Source organism: Lissotriton vulgaris, chromosome 7 (genome assembly GCF_964263255.1).
Source record: "Lissotriton vulgaris chromosome 7, aLisVul1.2, whole genome shotgun sequence".
Taxonomy (NCBI): domain Eukaryota; kingdom Metazoa; phylum Chordata; class Amphibia; order Caudata; family Salamandridae; genus Lissotriton; species Lissotriton vulgaris.
The window spans coordinates 697,764,304-697,789,025 of NC_141695.1; the positions used below are offsets into that span (position 1 = coordinate 697,764,304).

The window sequence follows — 24,722 nt, forward strand, 5'->3', positions numbered from 1 at the left end:
AGCCACACAAGCACACTACCCACCCTGCACTCATGTGACACTTCACTCACCTGTCCCCCTCACTGCTCAATATGCAATCTCACTTAAACAAGCCCATCACTAACCATGCATTCATTAGTCCCACTCTGCACTAACATGCACACCCAAATTCATATGGTCACCTCACTTACCCTGCGGTCACCTCACTTACCCTGCAGTCACTCCACTTACCCTACTCTCACACTGTTGCATACCTCACTGTGCACTCACATGAGCATTCCTGCCACCCTCACAGCACAGAGGGTTAATGTGCCTGCTACAAAGAAGGTGTACCATGCAGATCAAAGAACTGAGGAGCATAAGTTCAAGGAAGTTGTGGAGTTAGGCGTTAGCAGTCATGGGTTGAGGCCTCTCTCCGCCACTTCAGAAACGGAAGGCTGCACTCTATTTACAACAATATGGTGCAGCCTTGCGTTTCCCCGGCGCTGGCGCTACACTTAGCGGTGTAGCGCCAATGCAGACACCATTGCACCATAGTGCAAGGGTGTCTGCATGCAGGGGAAACATTGTTTATGTACAAAAGGGGGACCTTCCTGCACATAAACAATCTTTAAAATGCCATTTGTCACACTTCCATGTGTGCTGCTTAATGCAGCACACACGGAAATCACATATTTTTTTTAAAGATTACAAATACAAGGTATTTTGCTTTTTCTATGTGTGCTGCACAAGGCAGCACACATGGATGGAGCAAAAATGAGGAGAAATAATGCATTTCTCCTACTTTCACCAGCTTAAGATCAGGGTTTCCCTCTTCTTAATTTTAACGCTGCCTCAATTTAACGCTACCCTTGTAAATAAGCTGCAGCATAAAATCAGTGCCTGTTGCAGTGGAACGACCACCGCAACACCCACTGCCCATCCTTTCACGCTAAGCATAGCATGAAAGGGGGCCTTATTTACAAGGCAGCGTTAAGCAAAGTTAAGTGGCTTAACTCTGCCTTGTAAATAGGGCAAAGCCCCTATCGCCACCACGTCGTAAAAAGTGACGGTGTGGTTTCTATAGGGGGTTGTACATATGCCCCTGAGTATAATGAAAATAAGAGTAGCACCATAAAAAATTATATGTTTACCAGAAAGGTGCCATAGAGAGATGAGGTGCATTGTTGGCGAGTGGTAGTGAGGGAATTCATGGAGAAGGAGGAGACACTCATTGTTTTGAACATTATTTGCCGGATATGGCCCGGGATATGCAGGTGGCGGTCGATTATGTAGTGTACCAGATTCCAGAAATTTCTGTCAGGTGGTGGTGGGGCCCGACATTTAAAAAAATTCAACTGGGGGGCTCAACCTTCAAAAGTTTGAAGACCTCTGCCTTACGTGTAATGACCAGTCTGGAGAGTGGTTGTCAGAGAAGATGGCCACAGCCAAACGAAGAGGGATTGGTTTCACTCACACAGGGCAAACCTTCAATAAAAGCAATGGGAAAGGTCTGGCTGTCTCTTCCACCCATCAGACACCCCTTTTGAATAAAGAACAGAAAGGTGTATGTGCACACAGATATCTGAGATGGACTTCACCAGAACCGCACAAAAGAGACCACCATCTGGTGCATAACACATCTGAGGTCCAATGGACTTAAACACTCACCAGCCTATTGGTGTCAGGCATACACAAATAGCAAAAGCATCCTTCATACAAGATGAATGCTAGGACTCAATTGTAGGGACTGAATGGGCCCTTTTCCATGGGAAAGCTTGAAGAAAATTTCCTCATAGGAGTACAGATAAAAACACATTGCCCCGAATACAATCTGCTGCCACAGGCATGATTTGCCACATCGCCTGGGTGAAGACCTCTATTGCCATTCTGAATCAAAAGAGGTATGTACATTTTGGTTATCTCACAGGCATCAGAGTTCATCCCTGATGTCAACAAAAACATGAATCAAACAGAGCACCTTGAAAAATGCTTGAACGAATATGGAGGTCACCAGGAAAACATACAGGGCTGTTCAGAAACATGAATGGGAAAATCTTTATTTCGGTTTAGTGAGAGTAGAAGCTGAAAATGCAAGGTGCCTGCTAATTGCTGGAAGATTGTGTAGACAAAGATTATGTAAGTTGTTGGTAGAACATAGCAACTACTACTAAAATCGAGTATTATCAATTACATACTACACGTCTTCCAAAAAATCTTGTGTAAAAAATGTATGAAAATTGGTCATTTTTCGAAGAAAAAGAAATTAACTTGAAAGACTGGAATTAAGTCAAATTACGTATATTTGCATCGGCAAACTTGATACAATGGAGGGGGAATATATATTGCAAAACTGGCTAAAAACGAGCAACACTAAAGGTTAAATAACAGACATGCATGTGAGAGCATTTCTGCATGCATCTAAATAAAATGCATTTGTTCTATGAGGAGTGTGGTTGGATGATTTAAACAATACACTGGTTTCAGGAAGTAGAGTGGCATAAATAGAGTAGGCCCAAAAAAAAACAAGATTCAAAATAACTCACAAATTCTAAAAGAAAACATTTTCAAATGCAAACAAATTTGCTTAGACATACCGTTGATTTAAATACTTTTTCCAAATTAACATCGTCGTCTTTCCATATTCTTAGAACCTAGAAAATGGCAGAAAGTTTAGACTTTTCATTAAAAATATATATGTTCACAAGGCTACACACTGCCAAAAAGAACTACACGATATTTTGCAACAAACAGCTATTATAAAGTGTAGGAAACTCAATTAGAATTTCAGATTGAGGGATGATAACATACCCCCTTCGGCTATTTCTGCAGGTGTGAGCATCTTAGAGGCTGTAACACAATACATGCTTAAAAATTCAAATGTAGCAAGATATTCATGATCTAACTTGCTTATTACTCCGAAGCACAATTACTGAAATTATAAAGGAATAAAAATGTATTACGCTAAATGTGGCATGAACACCCTGAATAATTTAATAATCACACATCAAGTCATTATTTTTAAAATAGTAAAAAGATTATCACCTTGTTATCATGAATTGCAACATACTCCCCAGTTGCAAAGTTGTATACAGCAGGGCATGTTATGGTCTGTCCTTGTTTTACTGTCCAACTGCCCAGTGGTTTTTGATCTGATACCTAAGTAAACAAGGAACACATGGATAATGTTTCTAAATACTTAGGCGAGTTTTCACTAAAGGCAAGCACAAAATGAATTTACATATCAAACTATAAAGGAAATTGTTTTTTCTACTACCAAATCTGTAAAAACCCACAGGAAAGTAATAATGTGTCTTCAGGAGTCATTTTAAAGAAGCAACAAAACCACAAATTAATTTTTATCAATGCCCTTCATTAGAAACAAACATGTATTCAATCAAGTCACCCAAGGCAAGGTTTCACTCTCCTTGCGGGTCCACTTTCTTTAGCCCGTTGCCACATCATTGTGCACACTCTCTTCCTCGTTAGAAATTCCAGTGCAGAGTTAGTCACACACCTCCTCACACTATAATAGTATTTCTTTCATCAATCAATCAAAGGTTTATAGAGCGTGCTACTTACCCGTGAGGGTCTTAAGGCGCTACGGGGGTGGGGGTGGGGGGTTAGAGGAGTTCACCTCGGGCTCCTTTGAAAAACCAGGTCGAGGCACTTCCTGAAGATGTGCAGAGTGGGAGAGCGCCTGATGTGGACTGGGAGCTCGTTCCATATCTTTGCTGCGACGTAGGAGAAGGCTCTTACGCCTGCTCTGGTTCTGTGGATGCATGGGGTCTCTGCCAGAGGTATTTGTGACCGATGTTGTGGAGGGATTTGTAGGCGTGGGTGAATAGCTTGAAGGTCACTCTTCTCGATGGGGAGCCAGAGGAGGTCTTGTAGGTGCTGGGTCATGTGCTCCTGTCGCGGGGTTCGGAAGATCAGTCTAGCTACGGTGTTCTGTATGGTTTGGAGCTTGTGTAGCAGGGTTCTGTTGATTCCAGCGTAGAGGGCATTGCCGTAGTCCAATCTGCTAGTTATGAGTGCATGGGTGACTGTCTTTCTGCATTCCGGGGGATCCACGAAAGTCTTCCGGAGGATGCAAAGGGAGTTGAAACAGGAGGAGACGGCATTGATCTGGCGAGTCAAGGTGAGAGAGGAGTCTAGGCTGATGCTGAGGTTGCGAGCGTGGTCCGTCGGGGTAGGTGGGTGTCCGAGGGCAGGGGGCCACTAGGAGCTGTCCCACGCAGTGGGAGAGGGTCCGAGGACCTCTGTCTTCTCAGAGTTCAGTTTTAGGCAGCTGGTGCTCATCCAGGTAGTGACATCTTTCATACCTTCTTGGAAGCAGAGTCTGGTGTCTTTGAGGTTCTTCGTGAGAGAGAGGATGAGGTGGGCGTCATCGATGTAGGATAATAGGTTGAATCCATGCTGTCGGACGATGGCGGCGAGGGGGGCCATGTAGATGTTGAAGAGAGTGGGGCTGAGCAAGGATCCTTGGAGTACTCCGTAGTTGACCTCAGTTGGATCGGCGAGGATGAGAGGGAGTCTATTCCTTTGGGTTCTGCCGGAGAGAAAGGAGCAGATCCAACCGTGGGCGATTCCCTGTATACTGGCGTATACTGTATACTGGCGTCGTGGAGTCTGGCTGCAATGGTTCAGTGGGAGATGGTGTTGTAGGCTGGGGAGAGGTCTAGTAGGATGAGGGCAGCAGTGTGGCCGTGGTCGAGTAGCATGTAGATGTCGTTGGTGGCGGCAAGGAGAGCAGTCTTGGTGGTGTGGTTGCTACGAAATCCGGACTGGTAGTGGTCGAGGAGGCCGTGCTCTTCGATGAAGGTGGTCAGTGGGTGTTGATGAATCTCTCAGTGACTTTGGCTGCGAAAGGAAGGAGATATATGGGCCGATAGTTTTTCGGGGTCCATCTAGTTGGCCAATGGTTTCTTGAGGAGCGGCATGACCTCTGCCTGCTTCCAGTCGTTAGGGAATATACGAGAGACAAGGGTGGCGTTGATGGTCCGGCCTAGTTCGGGTGCTATGGCGGCGGCGACTGTCAGATGTACGGTGGGCAGGGGTCCATGGGGGCTCCCCGAGTGGGTGTTCTTCATGGTCGTTAAACATACAATGTGGGCACATCTATTCTAGTCTACTATAGTAATTCTTCACCAGTTACAGTTCCATTACATATCGTCTGAGTGGTCTCATGGAGTCACAACACCCACCCACTTAGGTGTAGATCCGCTAGAACTGTAAAGACAGTCTAGACCCAAAGTCCAACAAGTACACCAAAGCACACCACTCTATTCCTATGTGCGTAATCAGCAATCCAGCCAATCAAAAGGTTTCCTTTGAAGAAGTTCACCCCAAATGATGAGTCAGGTCACTGTAGGTGTTTTAATTTATTCCATTAAAGACAAAGAACAGAAGCCGACACGCGTTTCGTCCTCCGTGGACTTCCTCAAGGCTGCAAAATCATATGTAAAAACCATTTGTAGCATACATTCTGTTTTACAAAGACAGAGTTGTTAAGTCTTTAAGCAAAAACCTGAGTGAGCTGAGCAAATATGGCAGTAACCATGAGTCAATTAAAGACATAACAAGTATCTAGGAGAACGATCAAGAAAACCAGTGGAAAAAAAAGCTTTTCTTGAGAAAGCAGAAGAATGAATCGTGAAAAAGAAAATGCACCCCAATCTGATGGTAAAAAGAAATTATTTTTGAAATATGCCTCTATGTGCCCCGAGTGACCTAATGATGGCCAACGGTAGGTATGTCTCACCTCGAGTTCATATCGCTCATTGGCAGCTCTTTCAATATCTTGTAGTTTGTATATATAAAAATAATTTTTTTCTGTATTCAAACTCCCAGTATATTTCGAGTGGCAGTCTGTATATACTGTAGTGAATTTGATATGAAAAAATAATATTGTTGGGACTGTAAGTGATTTGAGTCCTTGTTGACATCTAATATTTAAATAAAAGAGGGCAAAACTCAGATCAACATAGTCTTGTTTTAAAAAAGTAGCTTATATGGCTTACCAAAAATATAAAGGAATGGTAAATCCAGATAGCAGCCGCTATATACTTCTGGAATAGTCGCCTGTGTGTCAAACCACGTGTTGATCAATCGATGGTCATTTTAATTGGGCTCAGTTTTCAAAGAGTGAGGACCTTGATAAGTCCACTCTGTATAGTAAAAAAGTAGATCGATTGAACGAAAGGGGCCATTGGGTCCAAAGACTCCCCATAGTAAACCCACTTATAACACCTAGAGATCACGCAAGCAGCGCAAAAAAAAACCCTTACCCAGGACACTTACCTTTACGACGCTGCATTCACAGTAACGCTCTCCGTCAGGAACAAGTGTTTTGCGTGCAGCCGCCATAATTAATCTACGGCCATATAGAGGCTGGCGTAAACAGCAAGAACGGACCCACCGTTCGGGTGTCTCATTTCATATTGTTTGCTGAAAACGGCAGCCATTTTAGTCTAGTGTCCTTCATATTCACTTAACGTATTTTAATAAAAAGGAACTGATAAAATGCATATAGTGTTGCCACTAAGTAGCATGTTGCAATATATTCAGTTTTTAATGTTATTGACGCTAAAAAAAGGTTTTTATATTAGAGTGGTGCCCTAAGATCTGTAGTTGTGGCGTTCCAGTTAAAATTGTTATCAAGTACTGAGTCGACGTGTGAGGAGCCTGATATGCGGTTAGTGTAGAAAAGTTGGGGAAAATTGGCTCCCACACAATTATGAATGAATATCGTATCACCGTGTAGAAAACTGGGTGTGCAATTAGTATCAAGAAATGAGGAGTTCAATCCCACATCTTAAAAGCATATAGAAGAGACAATAGCATACCAGATGAATCATAAGTATGCCCTTAATAGAGAAAAGATCAAAAAGCGTGTTCATCCTAAGTATGCCCTTAATAGAGAAGAGATCAAAAGAGTGTTCATTTAAGGAGTGTTCATTTAAGAAATGAATTAGTAACATGAGACAGAAGTGAAACATATGGGGAGCTACAGTACATAAAGTCAATGACTTGACAGATGGTTCGCAGTTTTGCACACATGTACATTAATGGTGATGTATGAAACCTTCTTTACAAAAATTCAAACATCTCCTTAACAATCTTCAGACCATGTTCAACCGCCCTCAATTTAATGATCCATTCACTTTCAGATCTGCGTAATTTGGAAAGTCTATTGATACCCTACATCAATGCCATGAAAACCCAACTTGATCAGTTCATTTGGATTATGTGTTGTATTAAAATGTACCGCCAGTGGATAGTGTGTTGTTGTTACGTATGGCACGTACATGTTCTTGAATTCTTTCTTTGAGGGGTCTCATAGTACTGCCAATATAGATTTTCTCACAGATGCATTTAATGTAATAAATTGCAAATTTGGTGTTACAATTTATAAAATTGCGTACTGTATAAGTCTTCCTCGTATTGTATTTGAAGGTCTTGATTTTATCCATTGAAAAATAGCATATACTACAATGTCCTCATTTATATAACAAGCATTTACAATGCAATGGTCTCTGCATTATTAAAGGTGTAGCTATTGGCATTGCTCATGACTTTTTTCATTTATTTTTTTTAAATAATGAATAAATGGTATTGTCATTTACAGTGGCAATAGGTGAGCATTAGAGAGTAGTAGAGAGTATTCGCGGACACAGAGCCACACATAGAAAGCCACACACACACACACAGAGTCACACACACACACACACACACACAGCTCTCTGCCCAGTAACGCCCTAGGGAACAGAGGCACGAAAAACCGGATCACGAGCCGGGATACAGAGGCACGAGCCGGGATACAGAGCCACGAGCCGGGATACAGAGCCACGAGCAGGGATACAGAGCCACGAGCAGGGATACAGAGCCACGAGCAGGGATACAGAGCCACGAGCAGGGATACAGAGCCACGAGCAGGGATACAGAGGCACGAGCAGGGATACAGAGGCACGAGCAGGGATACAGAGGCACGAGCAGGGATACAGAGGCACGAGCAGGTAACAATTATATTTGTGTGCTCAGATGGCTGAAAGGCAGAGTAGGCCCTACCAAGATTTTATCCGGTGACCGCCAGATTATGGACAGGTCTTGGCAGCAGTGGCTGCTGAGCCAGCGGGTCATAAATGAATGCCAAGACACTACATCTCAAAGAGTATACCACAGGACCAAATCTTATTCAAGCAACACGAATTTCAACCAAACTCGATGAAAGAGGCTCGGATATTAATAAGGAATGCAACACCTTCAAAACAAAGGTTTAAAGATCATGCCGTCAGTTCTGCTTAAAGTTACCTGGTTTTCATGGATAGTTACACCTTTCTCCTGGAAGATTCTGCTTCCTTGCACCCTGTGCTTTGTCGTTTCTCTGTTGTATTATTGTTTTGTTCCACCTCTCTTCGTGGTTTCTATTCCCTCCTTCATGTCTAGTCCCTCTCTCATTCTCACACTCCCTCCTTGCTCCAGCATCTCACTAAAGACACACTGTATAGAGATGAAAATAATAGTTTCCATTTTCTTACGTCTTTCCTCCCACCTCACTCCTAATTTGTGTCTCTCTCTTTCTCGGTGCTGTTCTGTCTCCAAACATTTCCAGATGGCGCTTCAACTTCCCATACTTTGTTGTAATTCCCTCTCCTCCGACGTGCATCTTTCTTCCCCTTCCCAAGTGCCTGTGTCCGTCACTTCCTCCTCCCTCCCAGTATGGCCCATACCTCTTCTTTCCAGTATCATGCACTCTTCTTCTTAAAACAAGGGAAGGTGGTAAGAGACTCTACTCCAGAGAGGAGCTAAAGAGTCATGCGGATGGCGATCCTTAATCCCCACAGACCAACACTTGCCAAATCCAGGCCATTTTCCTCTGCTTGCTGGAATGGCACAGTGTACTAAAATGCGTAGTATCACGTGTAATGCATAGCTTTTGGCATGCAGACAGTGCCGGGTACGTGTGGACTGTCGGTCTATGTGGACTGGTGATTGTAGATCCAATGGGTCACTGGGCTCAGGCCTCGTGGCTGTAGGCATATGATGTGTGGAATGTCAATAGACCCAATGACACCCTCTGCCTGTCCAGACGGGTGGATGAGCGAGGGGCGGAGGGGAAGGGGGAAGGGGGGAAAGGGAGTTAGAGTGTGACCGAAAGGGCATCTCAACACAGGACCAAGGTACTGTTACTAACCAGCCTTCTGGTTTTCGAGCTGTGGGCAGCGCCACGAGGCCGCATCACTGGCGTTAGTGCGCTGTAAATGTAATATTTAGTACAGTAAAATCCTGGAAGTCTTCTCACAGAAACACTTGTAGAGTGAAGCCCAGAAAGGTGCTGTATGTGTCGCACTGACTACCAAAACACAGGGAGCAGAATACAAAGCGTCCCTCCACGTTCCCTCCTCCTCTGCTGTTGTCTCCTTCATGCGCGTGTGCCTCGCGCTCTTCACCCACTGGAGGTGAGGTGGGAGTGGGGGGGTCCTGGGGGGTTGCAGTGCGATCCATGAAGGAGAGAGCGGGTGGGGGGGGGATGAGCAGGGCAAGCGGTGGGCGGGGGTTTGCTGGGGCTGTCAGTTCGGAAGGGGGGCTCAAGGAGGGAGGGTTGTCTTGATTGAGGAAGTAATGGCATGGGATAAGTAGATGGATGGAATGCGGGCAGAGGGGAGAAGCCTGGGGCAAGGACACAGCAAATGGTAAAGGGGGGGTGGGAGGGGCATTTACCACAAGTGCAGGATTGCAGACCAAGGCTAAATACCGCTAAGGAGACCCACCTCCCTGCGCAGCTTCCAGCAGACAAATACCGGTGCGGGAACTATAAGGCCGCAGCAGCAGAGAGGGAGGCGGCACCCTGGGAGAAAGTCCCAGACTCCGTAATACAAAGTGTGCATGTAGGCCTTGCGCATAAAGTATGGTTGTGGCATCCGTGCACCGCGATGGGTGCGGACTTGGTGCAGGGTGGGCACGTGGTGTGAGGTGTGCCCTTGGCATGGACTTGGCATGCAACAATGTTCACAACAGCGGGCGCTGAGTCCTTTGTTAAAAGTTTGGATGGACTCGTTGAACAATGTTCGACACCTGTGAATAAAAGTTCAGGATGGGGTGTTCTTCGTTGTGCAACATGTTAGAGGCGAGCATTGTACAGGTCCAGTATGCGTGCTCTTGGCCTTTCGTCCGACGGAGGCCGGGGGGCAACAGGGGCAGTGCGAGGTCGCCACAAGCGCGGGATGTCATGCAAAGGCAAATACCGCCAAGGAGACCCCATTCCCTGCAGCGCTTCCAGCAGCCAAAGTCAGGCGTGGGAGTGCGCCAAGGCCGCAGCAGCAGAGAGGAAGGAGGCGCCCGGGGGGGAAAGGGCCAGAACCCTCACAACGAAGTGTGAAAAGGGGTTCACGCGTGAAGTGTGGTTGGGGCCTCTGTGCACCGCAAGGGGCAATCAATCAATCAATCAGATACACTTATAAAGCGCGCTACATACCCGTAGGGTCTCAAGGCGCTGGGGGGGGGGGGGGGGGGGGGGGGCCGCTACTGCTCGAACAGCCAGGTTTTCAGCTTCTTCCTGAAGGAGAGGTGGTCTTGGGTCAGGCGCAGGTCGGACGGGAGGGAGTTCCAGGTCTTGGCGGCCAGGTAGGAGAAGGACCTTCCTCCTGTAGTCGCTCTTCGGATGCGGGGGACGGCGGCGAGGGCGTGGTTGGCTGATCGGAGGTGGCGTTTGGGAGCGTAGAAGTTGACTCGGCTGTTGAGGTAGCTCGGGCCTTGGTCGTGTAGGGCTTTGTGTGCGTGGGTGAGGAGGCGGAAGGTGATTCTTTTGTTGACGGGGAGCCAGTGAAGGTCTCTCAGATGTCCGGAGATGTGGCTGGAACGTGGGATGTCGAGGATGAGTCTGGCTGAGGCGTTTTGGATCCGCTGGAGTCTCTTCTGGAGCTTGACGGTGGTCCCGGCGTAGAGGGCGTTGCCGTAGTCCAGTCGGCTGGTGACGAGGGCCTGGGTGACGGTGCAGACTTGGTGCAGGGTGGGCACGTGGTGTGAAGTTGATGAGCGTGCCCGTGGTACGGATTGGCAGGCATGAGGTTGCACAAAAGCGTGGACTTAAACCTTTGTTAGAAGGGCTGGATGGGTTCCTTATACAAGGTGTGATACCGGTATGTAAAAGGCTGGATGTGACTGTGCGGTCGTGGTGCAACAGGTCAGAGGCGATCATTGCGCAGGGGCATGTCTTATGTGCTCTTGGCCTTTCGTCCAACTGAGGCTAGGGGAACAAGGGGCGGTGCGGTGTAGGACGTGAGCCCAACGGCCTCTCGAGGGGGCCGAATAGGGGGCGTTGGGGTGGGCTGTGCGTTTCTGGCTTGGCAAAGAGCAAGGGCGGGAGACGGTGATTTGGGCGGCACACTGCTGATTTAAGTGTTTAAAAGTGGCCGAAAGTCTTGACGCCAACTCCCCGCCGCCACCACCACCACCTTAGATTTCAAAATAACTGGCGCGGTTAATTCATTTAAGTAGGGCCAGCTTTGCCAGGCCCCAATTTCCAGAGGGAGTGTAATAAAGGGTCTGCATTAAAGTCATGCTAAAAGTCAAGTAGGTCATATTGATGTGGTCCTTCGGCTAGACTGCCGACTTTGGTGCTGGAAACAAGGGTTTGAGCCTCGGGGTCCTGTCCACATCCTGCGATTCTGGGAAAATTAAATAATGTCCCCGTGCCGGAATGTGTAATGTAAATACGGTGCTCCACTGCTGCAAGCGTGGTATGACCAGCCCCCTTCTTGTCTATCTCCCTCTCACCCCATGCGGCCACACACCATTAACACCTCACCCAAAAACAACTTGGCACTAGTGTGAGGAGATAATATGTGAGCAATTCAGAAGGTGCTGAGATTGTGTTCAGAGGCCAGTCACAATTCTTTAGTATTAGCTGTTTCACTGTCTGTCTGTAGGTCAGCGCGTCCCCGACGGATGCTGGTCTCACTAATTTGGGCGTTGGTTGCAGGAGGAGGAGGGGGCCCGTGTTCGGAACTGCCGCCATTGGAGGGGGCGAATAATGTTAGTTCTGGGCGAGGTCAGCCGGGGATATTGGGCGAAGTGATTAGTTGTGGGGTGACGCACGGGGGGTGGGGGAGGCGTAAAGGCGCGGGCACAGCGTTAGGGTTCCCACTGGGAGTATGGGTGCGACCTGACGGACTGTTTAGCAGCGCCACGAGCGGGGGAGTGGGGAGGGGCAAATATGGAAGGCAGGGGGAGGGTCGCATGGCAGGGGAGGAGGCGCAAGGGAGGGGGTACAGGGGAGGCATGTAAAGGAGGGGGTGGCTTTCGAATTGGTGGAGGGATGCGTGGGTGGAGCACGGGGTGGTAAAAGGGGGAGGAGGTCAGGGGGGGTCCCCTGTGAGTCAAAGTGTGTCCCGGTTTGCAGGGTTCAATGGAGTGGAGTAATGCTAGGGGGGGGGGGGGTGATTTCATGCCACACACAGGCAAAGATCGGGGCCCAGGGGTAAGAGCTGTCTGGCCTAGCGAAAAGCAAAATGGTGGTCTTCCCCCGCCATCCCCAGGATGCCACCGGGTGGGCCTCACATTGGTTGGGGTCAAAAGTTTTCAGAAAAGAGTGACTGGAGGCTGGCGGCGCCCTGCTGGATGGGGCAGGGCGGCACTAGTGCTTAGCGCAGCATAAATAGCGGCAGAGGGCGATTGCAGGAGGGGGGTATGAAGTCTTGGAGGGGTACACATATTGTCCTTGTAAATTACTTCAACCGGGGAATGGGGAAGAGGAGCCGGTGGAAGGCGGGCACACACAGAGCCCAGCGGCAGCCAGGGAAGCCCCGTCCTTTTCAAACTGGGGGGGGCGTGTTTTTTAGGTTTGAGTGACTAAAGACGTTTCAGATAGAAAGAACCTAAACAACACGCCCCCGTATCCGGAAAAGACGGGGCTTAAAGGGAGTGACGCCCCTCTCCTCCAATGGCTGGCCAGCATTTACGAGGCCAGCCAATGAAGAAGAGGGGTGGGTTCAAGCCCCCTCTAAGAAACATTAAATCTCGGACTCCGCCCACACTGCTACGACAGTCCTCGACCTAAAAAAAACATTGGCGGTGATGTTAACCATGTTGCCTTTGACAGGCGGTATGTAACTAGGGCATAAATGTTGTCTCAGTGTTTTGCCTCATGAATAATTTGTGGTTTTGTGCCCACCACTCCTTGTAGAGTGGCATCATGTGATAATAGATGCCAATGTTTTTTTTAATTCTTGTAGACATCTGTGCTCATGGTGGTATATGGGGTAATGAATGCCATTTCTCTCCTACTCCTTTCCTTTCTATCAGTATTAATGGTCGTGGTGGTGTCCTCACTGGTGGCAGGTTTCCAGTTGGTGATGGTTGGCAGGTTGCCGGTGGTGGGGAGGGGCGCGGTGTCCGAAGTCTGTTCGCTGTTCATGTCCAGTGTTTAAATTATCAAGCTTTATTAGTTCGTTAAAATTTACCTGAATACACAATTATATATCTCATAAAGCCGGATCTTTGAACTCAACAACAAACATAACAGTACACCCAAAAACTCTCCAAGTATAGTTTCAAATTGTTCTCTCAATGTCCTAAACTCCACAATTTGTACAAATTAAATTAGATGCAACACTCATGTATTATTAACGTATCTCTAAATATTTTGTTCTCTTACATAATGCATCTCAGATCTTGTAGATCATTTACTTTCCTATGGTCCAACATGTCCAGGAACTTCAGCCTAAAAAAAAAGTCTGATAACTTAGCCCTTAGATTACACCCTCTGAGATAATCCTTCACAATTCCCAATACTTCTATTTGATTTAGGATAACTGACTGAATCAATTATCCTAAGGAAATTATCTAAGGGAAAACGATTAAAGAAATACTATATATAATACCAAACACCCCCAAAATATGAAATACCGTATTTTCCGGCGTATAAGACGACTTTTGAACCCCTGAAAATGTTTTGGAAAGTCGGGGGTCGTCTTATACGCCGGATGCAAAATTAGACCGTCTGTTTTCATGGTTCTTTTTTTACAGCGCGGACTACTCCTAAAGGTTCCCGCGCTTCCGGCCCAGCCGGAGGTGGGGGAGGGTGGCTCTAATCCGCCCGCCAGCCACAGAGTCGAAGAGTCGAAGAGCATTGCATCCTGGGGGCTCCCGCGCACAATTGGCTTTCAAGCCGCAACTTCGCCCCTACTTCGCCCCTACTGCCTGGTGGGTACCCCCCGAGGCCTCCCGCAGAAATTGGCAGCCATAATGCCGGAGGATTCCCGCCGGAGCATTGCATCGGTGGACAACGCTGAGGATCCGCGATAGCATCCACGGAGTCGGAGGACGCCGCCGGGCACTGGAGCTGCTTCACTGCGGTAAGCTGAGCGTACTCGGAGGACTAGCGGGTGGAGAGATTAGGCTTGCAATATTTCCAGCATACAAGCAAGGTGGAAGAAACATTTCCCGCCTAAGTACGGTATACCGTGCTTACAACCCTACCGTATATTTCTAAAAACCAAACGTTAAGTTACATGGTTCAAAAGTGACAATAGCGAGCAACCAAAATACATGAGGTAGCAATCGGTACATTACAAGAGAAAAAAGTGATAAGTGTGCAGGTTATAACAAAATACATGAGGTAGCAATCGGTACATTACAAGAGAAAAAAGTGATAAGTGTGCAGGTTATAAAAGCGTACAAGGTACGAGTAGAGCGTTGGACTGTGCTGGAAGTGGGGGTAGTCTTATACGGCGAGTATAGCACAAAACCTAAATTTTATCAAGCAAAGTGGGGGGTCGTCTTATACGCCGGGTCGTCGTATACGCCGGAAAATACGGTAAGCGCCTACTCTTAAAAAAAAAAAAAAAAGTGTTCGTGGGTGTTTAAGAGTTTTATACACCGCGAACTACACCAGAGACATTGGCTTTCAGACTTTACATGAGCACCAGTTTCGTTACAGATGGACACATTCATTATTAGGTCTCGCCTAGTGATGCAGCAAAGCTGCTCGCTAACCGAATACTATTATCGCTGACTGCTTAGCGAAGTGGGACAGGAGAGGTGCACGAGCTTGTAAAAATACATTGGAGAGCATTGGAGACATAAAGGTGTGAATGCGCACTTTTGGAGACATGAGCTGTGAGCGTGTACGGCAGCGTCAGCAGTGTCTGTTCTCACGCTGCCCCATGCTTTCACTTTCGCAACACCACGTGAGCCTCTCGCAGGCACCTTCACTGCCGCCGACCTCTCACCCACAGTGCTCGTTTCACAGCACAGTACTGTAGCATGCTGTATCCTGTGGCTGGGAGTCAAGCAACACCCGAGCGTGCATCCGCACCGAGAGCGGCGCTCACATCCTTCAGTCTATGGAGCGATGGTGCGGACTACTGCGGGCTCACGCGCTGCTCAGGGACGCTCCCGCAGACCGGCTGAATCCAGTATATATACCAAAAAAACCAGCGAGGGCTGGCAGTGCAGAAGGGACCGGTGAAAGAGAGCAGTAGCAGGCAGTGATCAGCCGTGTGTCTGGGGGCGGTGGAGGGTGAACTCGGGCACACGGGGTCCTGTCTCAAGCTCGCCTCCTCTGAGAGCAGAGGGTTAAAGAGGTCAGGGGGCTTCAGGGCACGAAAAGCTCAAGGGGGCTTAGATCCAACCTCCTGCTGCCAACGTAGGACACTCCTGGTGAGAACTGCTTTTTTATGGCATACACGTAATTAACAGCTGCTTTAAAATAACACGTTTAAGAAATAGTAGTTAGCAATTTATAGAACTTATGAAATACACCCTGGTACCGGCCCATGTAAAGTACTGCCCATGTGTTTGAACTTGTTAGATGAGAGAATGTATTCATAATAGGATTTTTACAGATCGTTTAAAAGTACTTAGAATTATAGTATATATACACAGAACATTTGTATTTAGCGGCCACGTTCATAGAATGTAAAAATGCTATTAAGAATCCAAGGGAACTTTATTTTTGACATGTTTTTGAGAACACGCTGACTACTTGTTTTAGAAGCACTCTGAGTAAGCCGGTGTTATGGTAACGCCTATGATGCTCTCACCCAGGTGCAGTTTCCAGTTACACAGCGGACCAGCGGCATATCGGAGGCTCGCACTGTGCTTGCCTTGAGCATACGCTTACATATGCCATTTACATACGCCATTCGTACCGCACTTTAGGGAACGTTCTATTGAAGGCTGAAAAAAAAACTTTTAGGTTTCAGCTTTGAAACTTAAACCAGAAATTATGATGTTTAACTCCGAGTGTGATAATACCGCATCCTTCCCCAAATGTACTTTTTTTTTTTAATGTCCGAATGACGTGGCCATCGAAGTGATACGTCATTTTTTTTCCTCAGTGACATACATGTAAGGGCGGGTGGCTTGTCCCGTTCTTAGCCCATCAGCCGCATGCTATTTGCTGCTGCAGGGTCAGGTGAAGGGTAGTTAAATGTGGAAACTACTGAAACTAAAGGGGTCGCTAATAGACATGTTTACATTGAGAGATTCTGCTGCTTCCTTCTTCGGTTTAAGAAGCAATGGTACCGAAGGAGCAAGCCAGGAGCTGCAAGTAAAGGGTAACATTTGGCCCCTGGCTAGGTTGTAGTGTAGTTCCTATTTTCCCAATAGGCCCTGCGCATTGGAATAACATAAACAGTAGTATCAACGTAGAAGTGCGGATCTTCCAGGCCTCCACTGACTATGTTAAACTTAATTGGGGTTGTTACCAACTAGCTCAGAGGTCACTGGAAACTTTCTTGACTGAAATAGGAAGTGATCAGCTTCCCTGGCACAGCCAAGAAGGGATTCAGTTTTCCAACAACCGTGCAACATGACAACTTTGCTCCTCAGATCAAGAGTCAATCTCTAGGGTCGTGTGAAACAATAGACAGTTATTTTACTCAGTCAGTGGTTGTGCAGTTTACTTTCACAATATGTAGAGAATAGAGAGACGGGCGTTTTCAATAAAGGGTAACATTTATTGAACAGTCTTTCTTCTCGTACAAGAGAAATGAATTGCCACAATTGCAAGACTTGTTATTATAAAAAGTACGTACAGTAAGATAAGTATTGAGAGAATACTGTAAAAGCATTGATATGGTTTCTTAGCCATACAATGGTTTAAAATGAATAAAACATATATACATTCATATATACATTAGGCTAAAATACTCAACTGGTGCTCTAACTACACCTACCCCAGTGTACCTGACCTAAGCCTAATACTTGGGAGGGGAGACATTAAGTAGCTTTAAGTTAAGTTGGTTTTGCCAAGGTTTGCTTCAAGAATTCTCTCTAAGGGTTTAGTCAACACCATACCTCTGGAATAGAATGATGGAGGTCTGGTATCTCCTTCAGGGGGGTCGATATCCCAGTCACCCGCAAGGGTAGACTAGAAACACCGGAGCTGGATTTCTCTGCAGGAGAAAGACAGCGTCTCTTCTCAGCGCGTCGAGGAGGAGGAGGGGCAGCGTCCGCGGGCAGCTTGCATCTGCTGGGCTTTTGCAGGGGGACGGCTGTTCAGCTCCCAAGTTCACCACACCATTGTTCGCTAGTTAGCAGCGATAGCAGTAGCGATAGCAGCTATGGTATCATCAGCATGACAGCTTCTTCAGCAGCAGCGAGATAGCTGGCAGTATCAGCTTCAGCGAAACAGCAACGAGACAGCAGCGTTTGCTTAAGGCAACGTTGGTAATATTTATACCTGAAAGGTGCCTGGTTTGACGTAAGTTTTTGGACATAAGACGTCAATAAAGATGTCACTAGGAAGTGATCGTCTATCAGTGCTCATTAGAGTTCTATTACTAATCAAAACACAGCAAGCGGGGATTTCCAGGTTGCTGAGTTTATCTTGTTGAAGAACTCGGAGTGTTAATCTAGGAATCTCAGATAGTAACTTCTGCTATGTCATTGCACTAATTGGTTGCAAAGGAAGTGGCAGAGAAAGCTATTCTGAAATGTGGCTCTGTTCGTGTGAGGCCAGAGACGAGTTTCTGAATATTGCACTTGAACGGTTATGCCAATATAGGAAATAAATGGATTTATAGCCGAATAGGGGCATAAGGTCACAGTATCGATCAGGGTCCTAGATTAGAACGCTACACCCACTCCACGAATTCATGTCCATCAAATTACTAAAACTAGAGCAATAAGATGCATGTGTAACATTGCCCACCCCAAAATACATATATGCATTTGAAATAGGCGTATTTGTAATAAAAGAAAATTTAGGTACTGTACGTTTTTGAAGCATAGAAATCATTCAAAAACTATAGCATATGAAATCAATGAACGATTATGCAAAAAGAATTTCACATGAAATATCTCTGAAACAGAAGAAGGGCGAGATAATTTCATCACATATAAATGCATTGCAGTAAAATGTGCTAGAGGCTGGTGTAAAGTTATTATGTCTCTAGATGTATTTAGAAATAGAAGTTGAAGCTTCTGTTCTCTATGAATAGTTTTACTTTAAGCAAAGAATTTTTCGTGCCAGAAAAAGGGTGAATATTAAAAAGTGTTCAATTCAAAAGAATTATTTGCTTGAACGGGGAAATTAGAGTTCCAACGCTTTTAGCAGTTTTTGTTGTTCAAAACTGAACGCCGAATTCAGAGTTCATGGGAACGCTGTGTGTCGGAATGCTTCTCTAAAGATATTGTTTCTGTTCGGGTGAGAACATCATATCAGCAATGCTCACAGAAGGTCGTACCTGGGTGATGTTCCTTTCGTCACTCGCTCCACTGTTACCACCTAGTCGTAGCACAGGAGTCTCAACGAATGCCGTCATCAGGATTGGTAGCCGCTGGGGACAACACAATGCGGGAGCCGTTATCGGACTTAGCAAAGTATCGATATCCATTGGTACTGCTGATGGAAGTGAAAGACAGATGTCCAACACGCACTCATCTCCGCATAGCATACATCGTAGTACAGGTAAGATGCAATTTTGCCATATCGGTCTGAATGAAAGGAACCAGGTCATGTTTAGATCTCTCAGCCTGGTCAATCCAAGGACTCTAGTTATTCTGTCCCGGTAGCGGATTGCTAGGATTGTCTCTTCCATTCCCATAGGAGTCATGTCTGAGCTGTGGATTGCCATAACGAAGCAGGAGGGTCAAAAATAAAATTCCTGCTACAAGTCCCAAAAATAGGGGTATGCCGCCAAAAACAGAGTGGACAAAATTTGGAACGATTCCCAAAATTGCTTGAAATGGTGTTAGCAGTCCCGTAAAAATCGTCTTAAATATGCCTGGGATGCCTGTGGCACTAGACATGTTAAGGAGTTGGCTCAACATTTCTACGAAATGCACGGGGCAATTTGTTGATAAAAGGTCATGAACCTCCGTAGCTGTCCTTGCAACTAGGAGATCATACGTCTCTTTTGATGACGTTATGGGCACTGTTGTCTGCAAAAGCACAGATTTCATTTTGCTTAAAGTATCATTTCGTATAGAATAGAGATTCAGACGAGGCCAGATGGGAGTCTCTATGTCTCCAGGCCCGCTCGGGAACAATGCTTGCATACAGCATTTGACCATGGAAGTTACGCTTACGAGTTAACTTTTCCCTGGCACAAGGCCACAACATCTGTGATCCGTTCTTAGAATGTAACTCCCATTCGCGAGTTGCATAAAGAAGGGCTCTATCTGAGTTGCAGGTGTGACAAGCTGGTGGCATGAAAGGTTGTTAGAATTACCTTCACAGGCTCCGTGTAAATTAATACCCTGACACAAAGTATACCGCTTAGTGAACGTTAACAGTTTTCACCACTAAGAAATACATTTTTGTCGCTGTCACTATAGCATGAATGTGTGTATGGTAATTTCCATGCTGATTTAACATATCCTTTACCCAATCGTTCATACTGGCCAGTAGGTATGTATTCAAGGCACTTTTTAAATCGGAAAGTTGTTATCGGAATAGTGATAATTCCGTGTATTATCCATTCAATGACAGGACTTTCTGACATTGTCAATGGTAATCTCTCAAGTTTTTCGATGCTCAGGATTGTATAGTCTGCTCCTTTCTGTGCCAAACTGATTTGTTTATCGGTAAGGTTAAAAATGGAAAACAATGACGTTGTGTTGATCAAACGCCAAGGCACATAGCCTGAACGAAGATTTTGCAGCGTCCAGCCTAATTGTACAATAGAACGTAATTGCGACTGGCCATGCTGTAACATTAGCAAGTCTCTGTCTATTATATCAAAGGCAGAGGATACAATATTGTCCAACGAATATATTCTGGAGGACAGTCATTAACCCATTGTCCACTACAGAAAGTGTTTTTTCTAAATTAATACGATCAATTTCTCGTATTTTTTCAGCTGTTTCAATTTGTGTGACTTTCCAAGCCTCGTTGTACGCAGCATAGATGCTGGCCGCTATGAAACGTTTTTGACGCTGTTTGCGTGGACCAAGAATGAAATCGCGCATATCAGCACCATCTTTTAGTAAAGACAGGTGTTGCTTAATTTCAGCCAGTGTGGATGATCCTAGCCATTCGAGGCAGAGTTTCCCTACACTGTATGTTGTTACTATCCCTGGATGTTGTCTCTGGGAGTATCTAGGGTCTTGTCTTGTCATTTTTAACCCCTGTGTTTTGTTCAGGAATCCATCTTGACAGTTTGTGTCAGTAGGCCAGATTAACCACTTTTTCCAATCAGGATGTGTTCTGTTAAAATGTAAAATTTTAGTTACGTCTATCTCAATATCTGTTGTTGCATTTTCAGGTATTAGTTTTGGAATAGACGGTTTGTTTAGGTCTTTGATCTTAGCTAGGCCAAGACAGGATGTTTGGTGAATTGTGTCATTTAAAATCATCATTTGTTCTGGTATCATGCAGGTTCTGAATAGTGCTTCTAGGCCTTGTACCTGCCAATCTTTCGTACCCCAAATGGTTTTTGTTTCAATGTTATTTTTCCAATAATCAAAACCAAATGTCATCATTTTTTCATAAAATGCTTCTGAATATATTAATTTAGTGTTTGTCAGCATTGTTTTCATTCCTGTTTTATCTAACAGTTTGTAATAAAACGTTTCTGCATCACTGGTGTTAAACCCTGAGAAGTACTTGAATTTCTCAAAGAATGTTTTAGAACTGCTTTTAGGTGGTGTAGCACAATGTTCCCATTGATTAAACTTAAAAACATTTCTGGGCTGTGCAGATTTATGCAAATAATGATCGCCATAATGTGTAAAACAGAATAACTGTTCATAACTAGACGAACCTTGTAAATAATCATGTTCTGTGAATCTAGCTGACATTACTAAATCAGACATCATGTCAATAATACTGTTAAAGTCCCAATCATCAGAGAATGTACTAGGTTTTACAAAGTCACTTAAGGAAACCTTCAGTTGATGAGGATACTTCAGGATCTCGACCGGACCATAGATCTCATAGTCAGTTTTCTCCCATACTACCCCACCGGGTATTGGAATGGCTGTGACATTTACTGTTGACAGTTCTCTTTTCTTCACGTGGGATGATCTGTGTGGTTTGAGGACTAGGTTGATGTTCTGACTTGCTGTGTCCATTCAATTGTAATAAACTTCCCTAAAATTAAAACTAAAATTAGGCATAGTAGGAGTATGAATACCCCTGAAATAATCCAATGCTCAATCAACGGTGAATCCAGATATAATTCTTTGATTTGTTGAAAGAGTTCCGTTGTAGTTTCTTTAGAATACTTTTTTGTTTCTGGCATCACTTCGGGGTTACTTTGATCCTCGGAAAAGTTGTCGAAGTCGATGAAATAACCGGAGGCAGTTCTGTCAATTGTTGGGATTGTTCTTTCAATCTGTCTTTCGGTAGCACTTTCTGATGCCACATTATTGTAGACTGATGTTTCTTGACGAACTGTTTCAATCTTTGTCTCAAGAGGCACGAGTTCCATGGCATTATTGCATAGTCCTTCTCTGTGCACTGCAGGCTGATCGAATGTGATTAGTCTTTCAGTTTGAACCTCTTGGATTGTTGCAAGTTTGGGTATTCTGTTGTTTCTCGGGAGTCCACTGGGCCTACTGTTGATTATAGGCCACATGCTTGTGGTTTTACCAGGTCGATAGATACAACTCTGTTCTCCTTTTTACCAGCAAGGGGCGGTAGTACTACTGATCTTGTTCCGGTGACTGCCAAGACAGGTACTGCTTTTCTGTAAGAAGGCCCAAATTCCTTCTTCACCGCGATTTTTTCTCTGACTAGTCCCCCAATCTTTGGAATCCAGACAGGCCTTGCTGGGGCTGTTGCTTGTGGTGCCTAGTCAGTGGTATCTGGCTGTTGCTTTAACTTTATGTTGCTTAAGGATTTTCTTGTTTCATTCAGTTCCTGTAAAACAGCCAAACGATCTTGGATGTCAAAGTCGGTTTTATTATCTTGTACCACTGATACCTGACTATCTAAGTCCTGAATTCTCATTCTAATTCCGAACAATAGTTCGTATGGGCTGAAACCTTTTAGAGAATTTCTTGGCAAATTGTTAAGACTGGTTTGGACACTTATTAGATGTTTGACCCACCCAGCGCCTGAACCTAATACCTTAGCTGTTATAGATCGCTTTATGTCCCGGTTTTTTCTTTCTACCACACTATTCCCTTCGGGGTGCGACGGACAAGAATACCGCAACCCAATTCCCATGCTGGCCATGGCCTACTTATAAGCTCGATAGCTGAAAGCAGGACCCTGGTCAGAATGGAACGTGGCAATTGCGTATGTGCCTATAAAGACTCGCAGATCTTTCTTATAACCGTTCTGGCGTCAGCCGAGCGCTGGAGGCCACATTTTTTAAGTGTGTTTAGCCTTAATGATTAATAGGACGCAGGATGGGGTGTAGACAGCGTTACGCTGTTTCTGATTGGTAGCCGGTAGCATGGTTCACTACTGCGATCCCTGTTGCAGTTTTCACAGTTGTTTGCATATATTTGGTGTTGTACACTCATTCCCGGCCACCAGTATACTGATTGTAATTCAGTCAGGGATTCCTTGATCTTTCTGTGCCTAGGACCCAAACCCATGTGTGCGTCTGCTATTAAAAATATTCTCCTGTTCGTGTTTAGAATTACCCTATCCCCCACTCCAGGGATTCGAGCAAAAGGAACGGAGTTTGCATCGATTACGTATGCATAATTGAGTGGATAGTTCACGGGTAGTGCTGCACAGTCGCCTTTTACGGTCGTTTTTACTGCTAGCATGGTTTCCCCGTCTATGTATTTTTCTGCACACTTTTTTGTGGCTACGGAAGCCGGTTTAGTTGCTTCCGCTGTGGCTGTATTAGCCAATGAATTCCCTGCAACGTGAACGCCATCACGTTGATGACTCTGTGCGTGTATCACGTGAGTCTTTTGTAGTTCTTTCTGTAAAAGAGCTACCTGTTTCCAGAGCAATTTATGCTTTATTGTGGCACCTGTGTCATCTTTGTAATCGTTTTCAATCCAACTCTGCAGTTTATTATTGTAAGAGTTGACACATAAATGAGAATCGCACACGATTAGTGTCGGGAATTCACGTTCTGCATATTCGAGCGCCATCTTTAAAGATCTGATTTCAGCTCTCTGAGCCGAACAGTTTCTTACTGATTCAGTTTTTGTTACCCTCGGTCTGAATTTACCGCACAGCCAACGACCGTTAACAATCGCACACGCTGCATCGTAGGATTTGCTCTCTACGTTGAAATGCTGTACAAATCTATCTGTACAGATTATACAGGCGTACTGTGGGAGAGGCAGAAGTTCGATTGGCAGAGGATATTCTTCTTCATATTCTAAATCATTCAGTTCTTCGAATTGCGGGGCGAAATAGTATTTCACATCTTCCGCTCCTAGAGAATCTACACACTGTATCCATTTCGGATCCAGTGACACTGTAGGCAGGTTTACTGGGCTGAATAGCACCTCGAAGGCGGATTCCTCTGTGAGGATATTAATCCTTTTGCCGTGTGCTAGTTCTCGTTCATTTGCTAATGCAATTTGCACTGCTTTCACAGTTCTTTTTGTGTGACTGAATGTTTTTTCTACTTGTGTGTAAAAGTGAGATTTAATTGAAATTGGTACCTTTTCACCCTCATTAGAGGTCAGGTACGTGAATCCGCATCTTCCTGGGATGACTCGGATTACAAGATCGCGTGTGTTGTCACGTTTATCTAATTTTGTTTTAGCTAACATGTCTGTTTTCAGTGATCTCAAAATTTCTGTGTGTTTTTGAGTCCAATTGATTTGTTTAAAATCAGGTTTAATTAGTTCGTAAAGAGGTTTAACCCTCTCTGCGTAATTTAGAATGTATGTTCTTCCGAAATTCAGAAAACCTAGTATGGATTGTAAATTCTTCAGCGTTTTTGGAGCTTGGAGTACAGCGCACTTCTCTAAGAAGTTGTCCGCTAGGCTTTTTCCTTCACTTGATAATTCGTACCCTAAGAATAGTACTGTCAGATGGGCAATTCGAGACTTTTTAAAGTTGAATTTGTAACCCTCTGCTGCAAACCCAAGTATAATGGTGTTCACTCTTTTCAAGCGAGTATCCAAGTCGTCGTCTGTAAGATAGATATCATCTACGTAAGATAATGCCTCATCATCATATATTTGTAGTAACTCTGTTACTCTAGCTGAGAATAGTCCTGGGCTGTTCTTGAACCCCTGTGGGAGTCGACAGAAATTTTTTCTGCGACCCAAATGCTGAGAAAGCGGTCAAGTATCTGCTTTCTGGTGCAATGTTTTGATAAAAGAAACAATTAGATATGTTCAATGTCGTTTTATATTTTTTCCTAACTATGTTATTCATTAGT

The 24,722-nt window shown here is 45.2% G+C and overlaps 1 protein-coding gene across 1 annotated transcript in view; it reads right to left on the minus strand.

Annotated features, from left to right (window-relative positions):
- Nucleotides 1–24,722, minus strand: part of NOL11 (nucleolar protein 11) — a 423,141-nt gene that overhangs the window by 373,973 nt on the left and 24,446 nt on the right. The window contains exons 2-3 of the mRNA XM_086930931.1: nucleotides 3,004–3,117; nucleotides 2,556–2,612 (exon numbers count right to left, since the gene is read on the minus strand). Of these exons, the coding sequence (XP_086787057.1) occupies nucleotides 2,556–2,612; nucleotides 3,004–3,117 (171 nt within the window). The remainder of the gene's footprint in view (nucleotides 1–2,555; nucleotides 2,613–3,003; nucleotides 3,118–24,722) is intronic.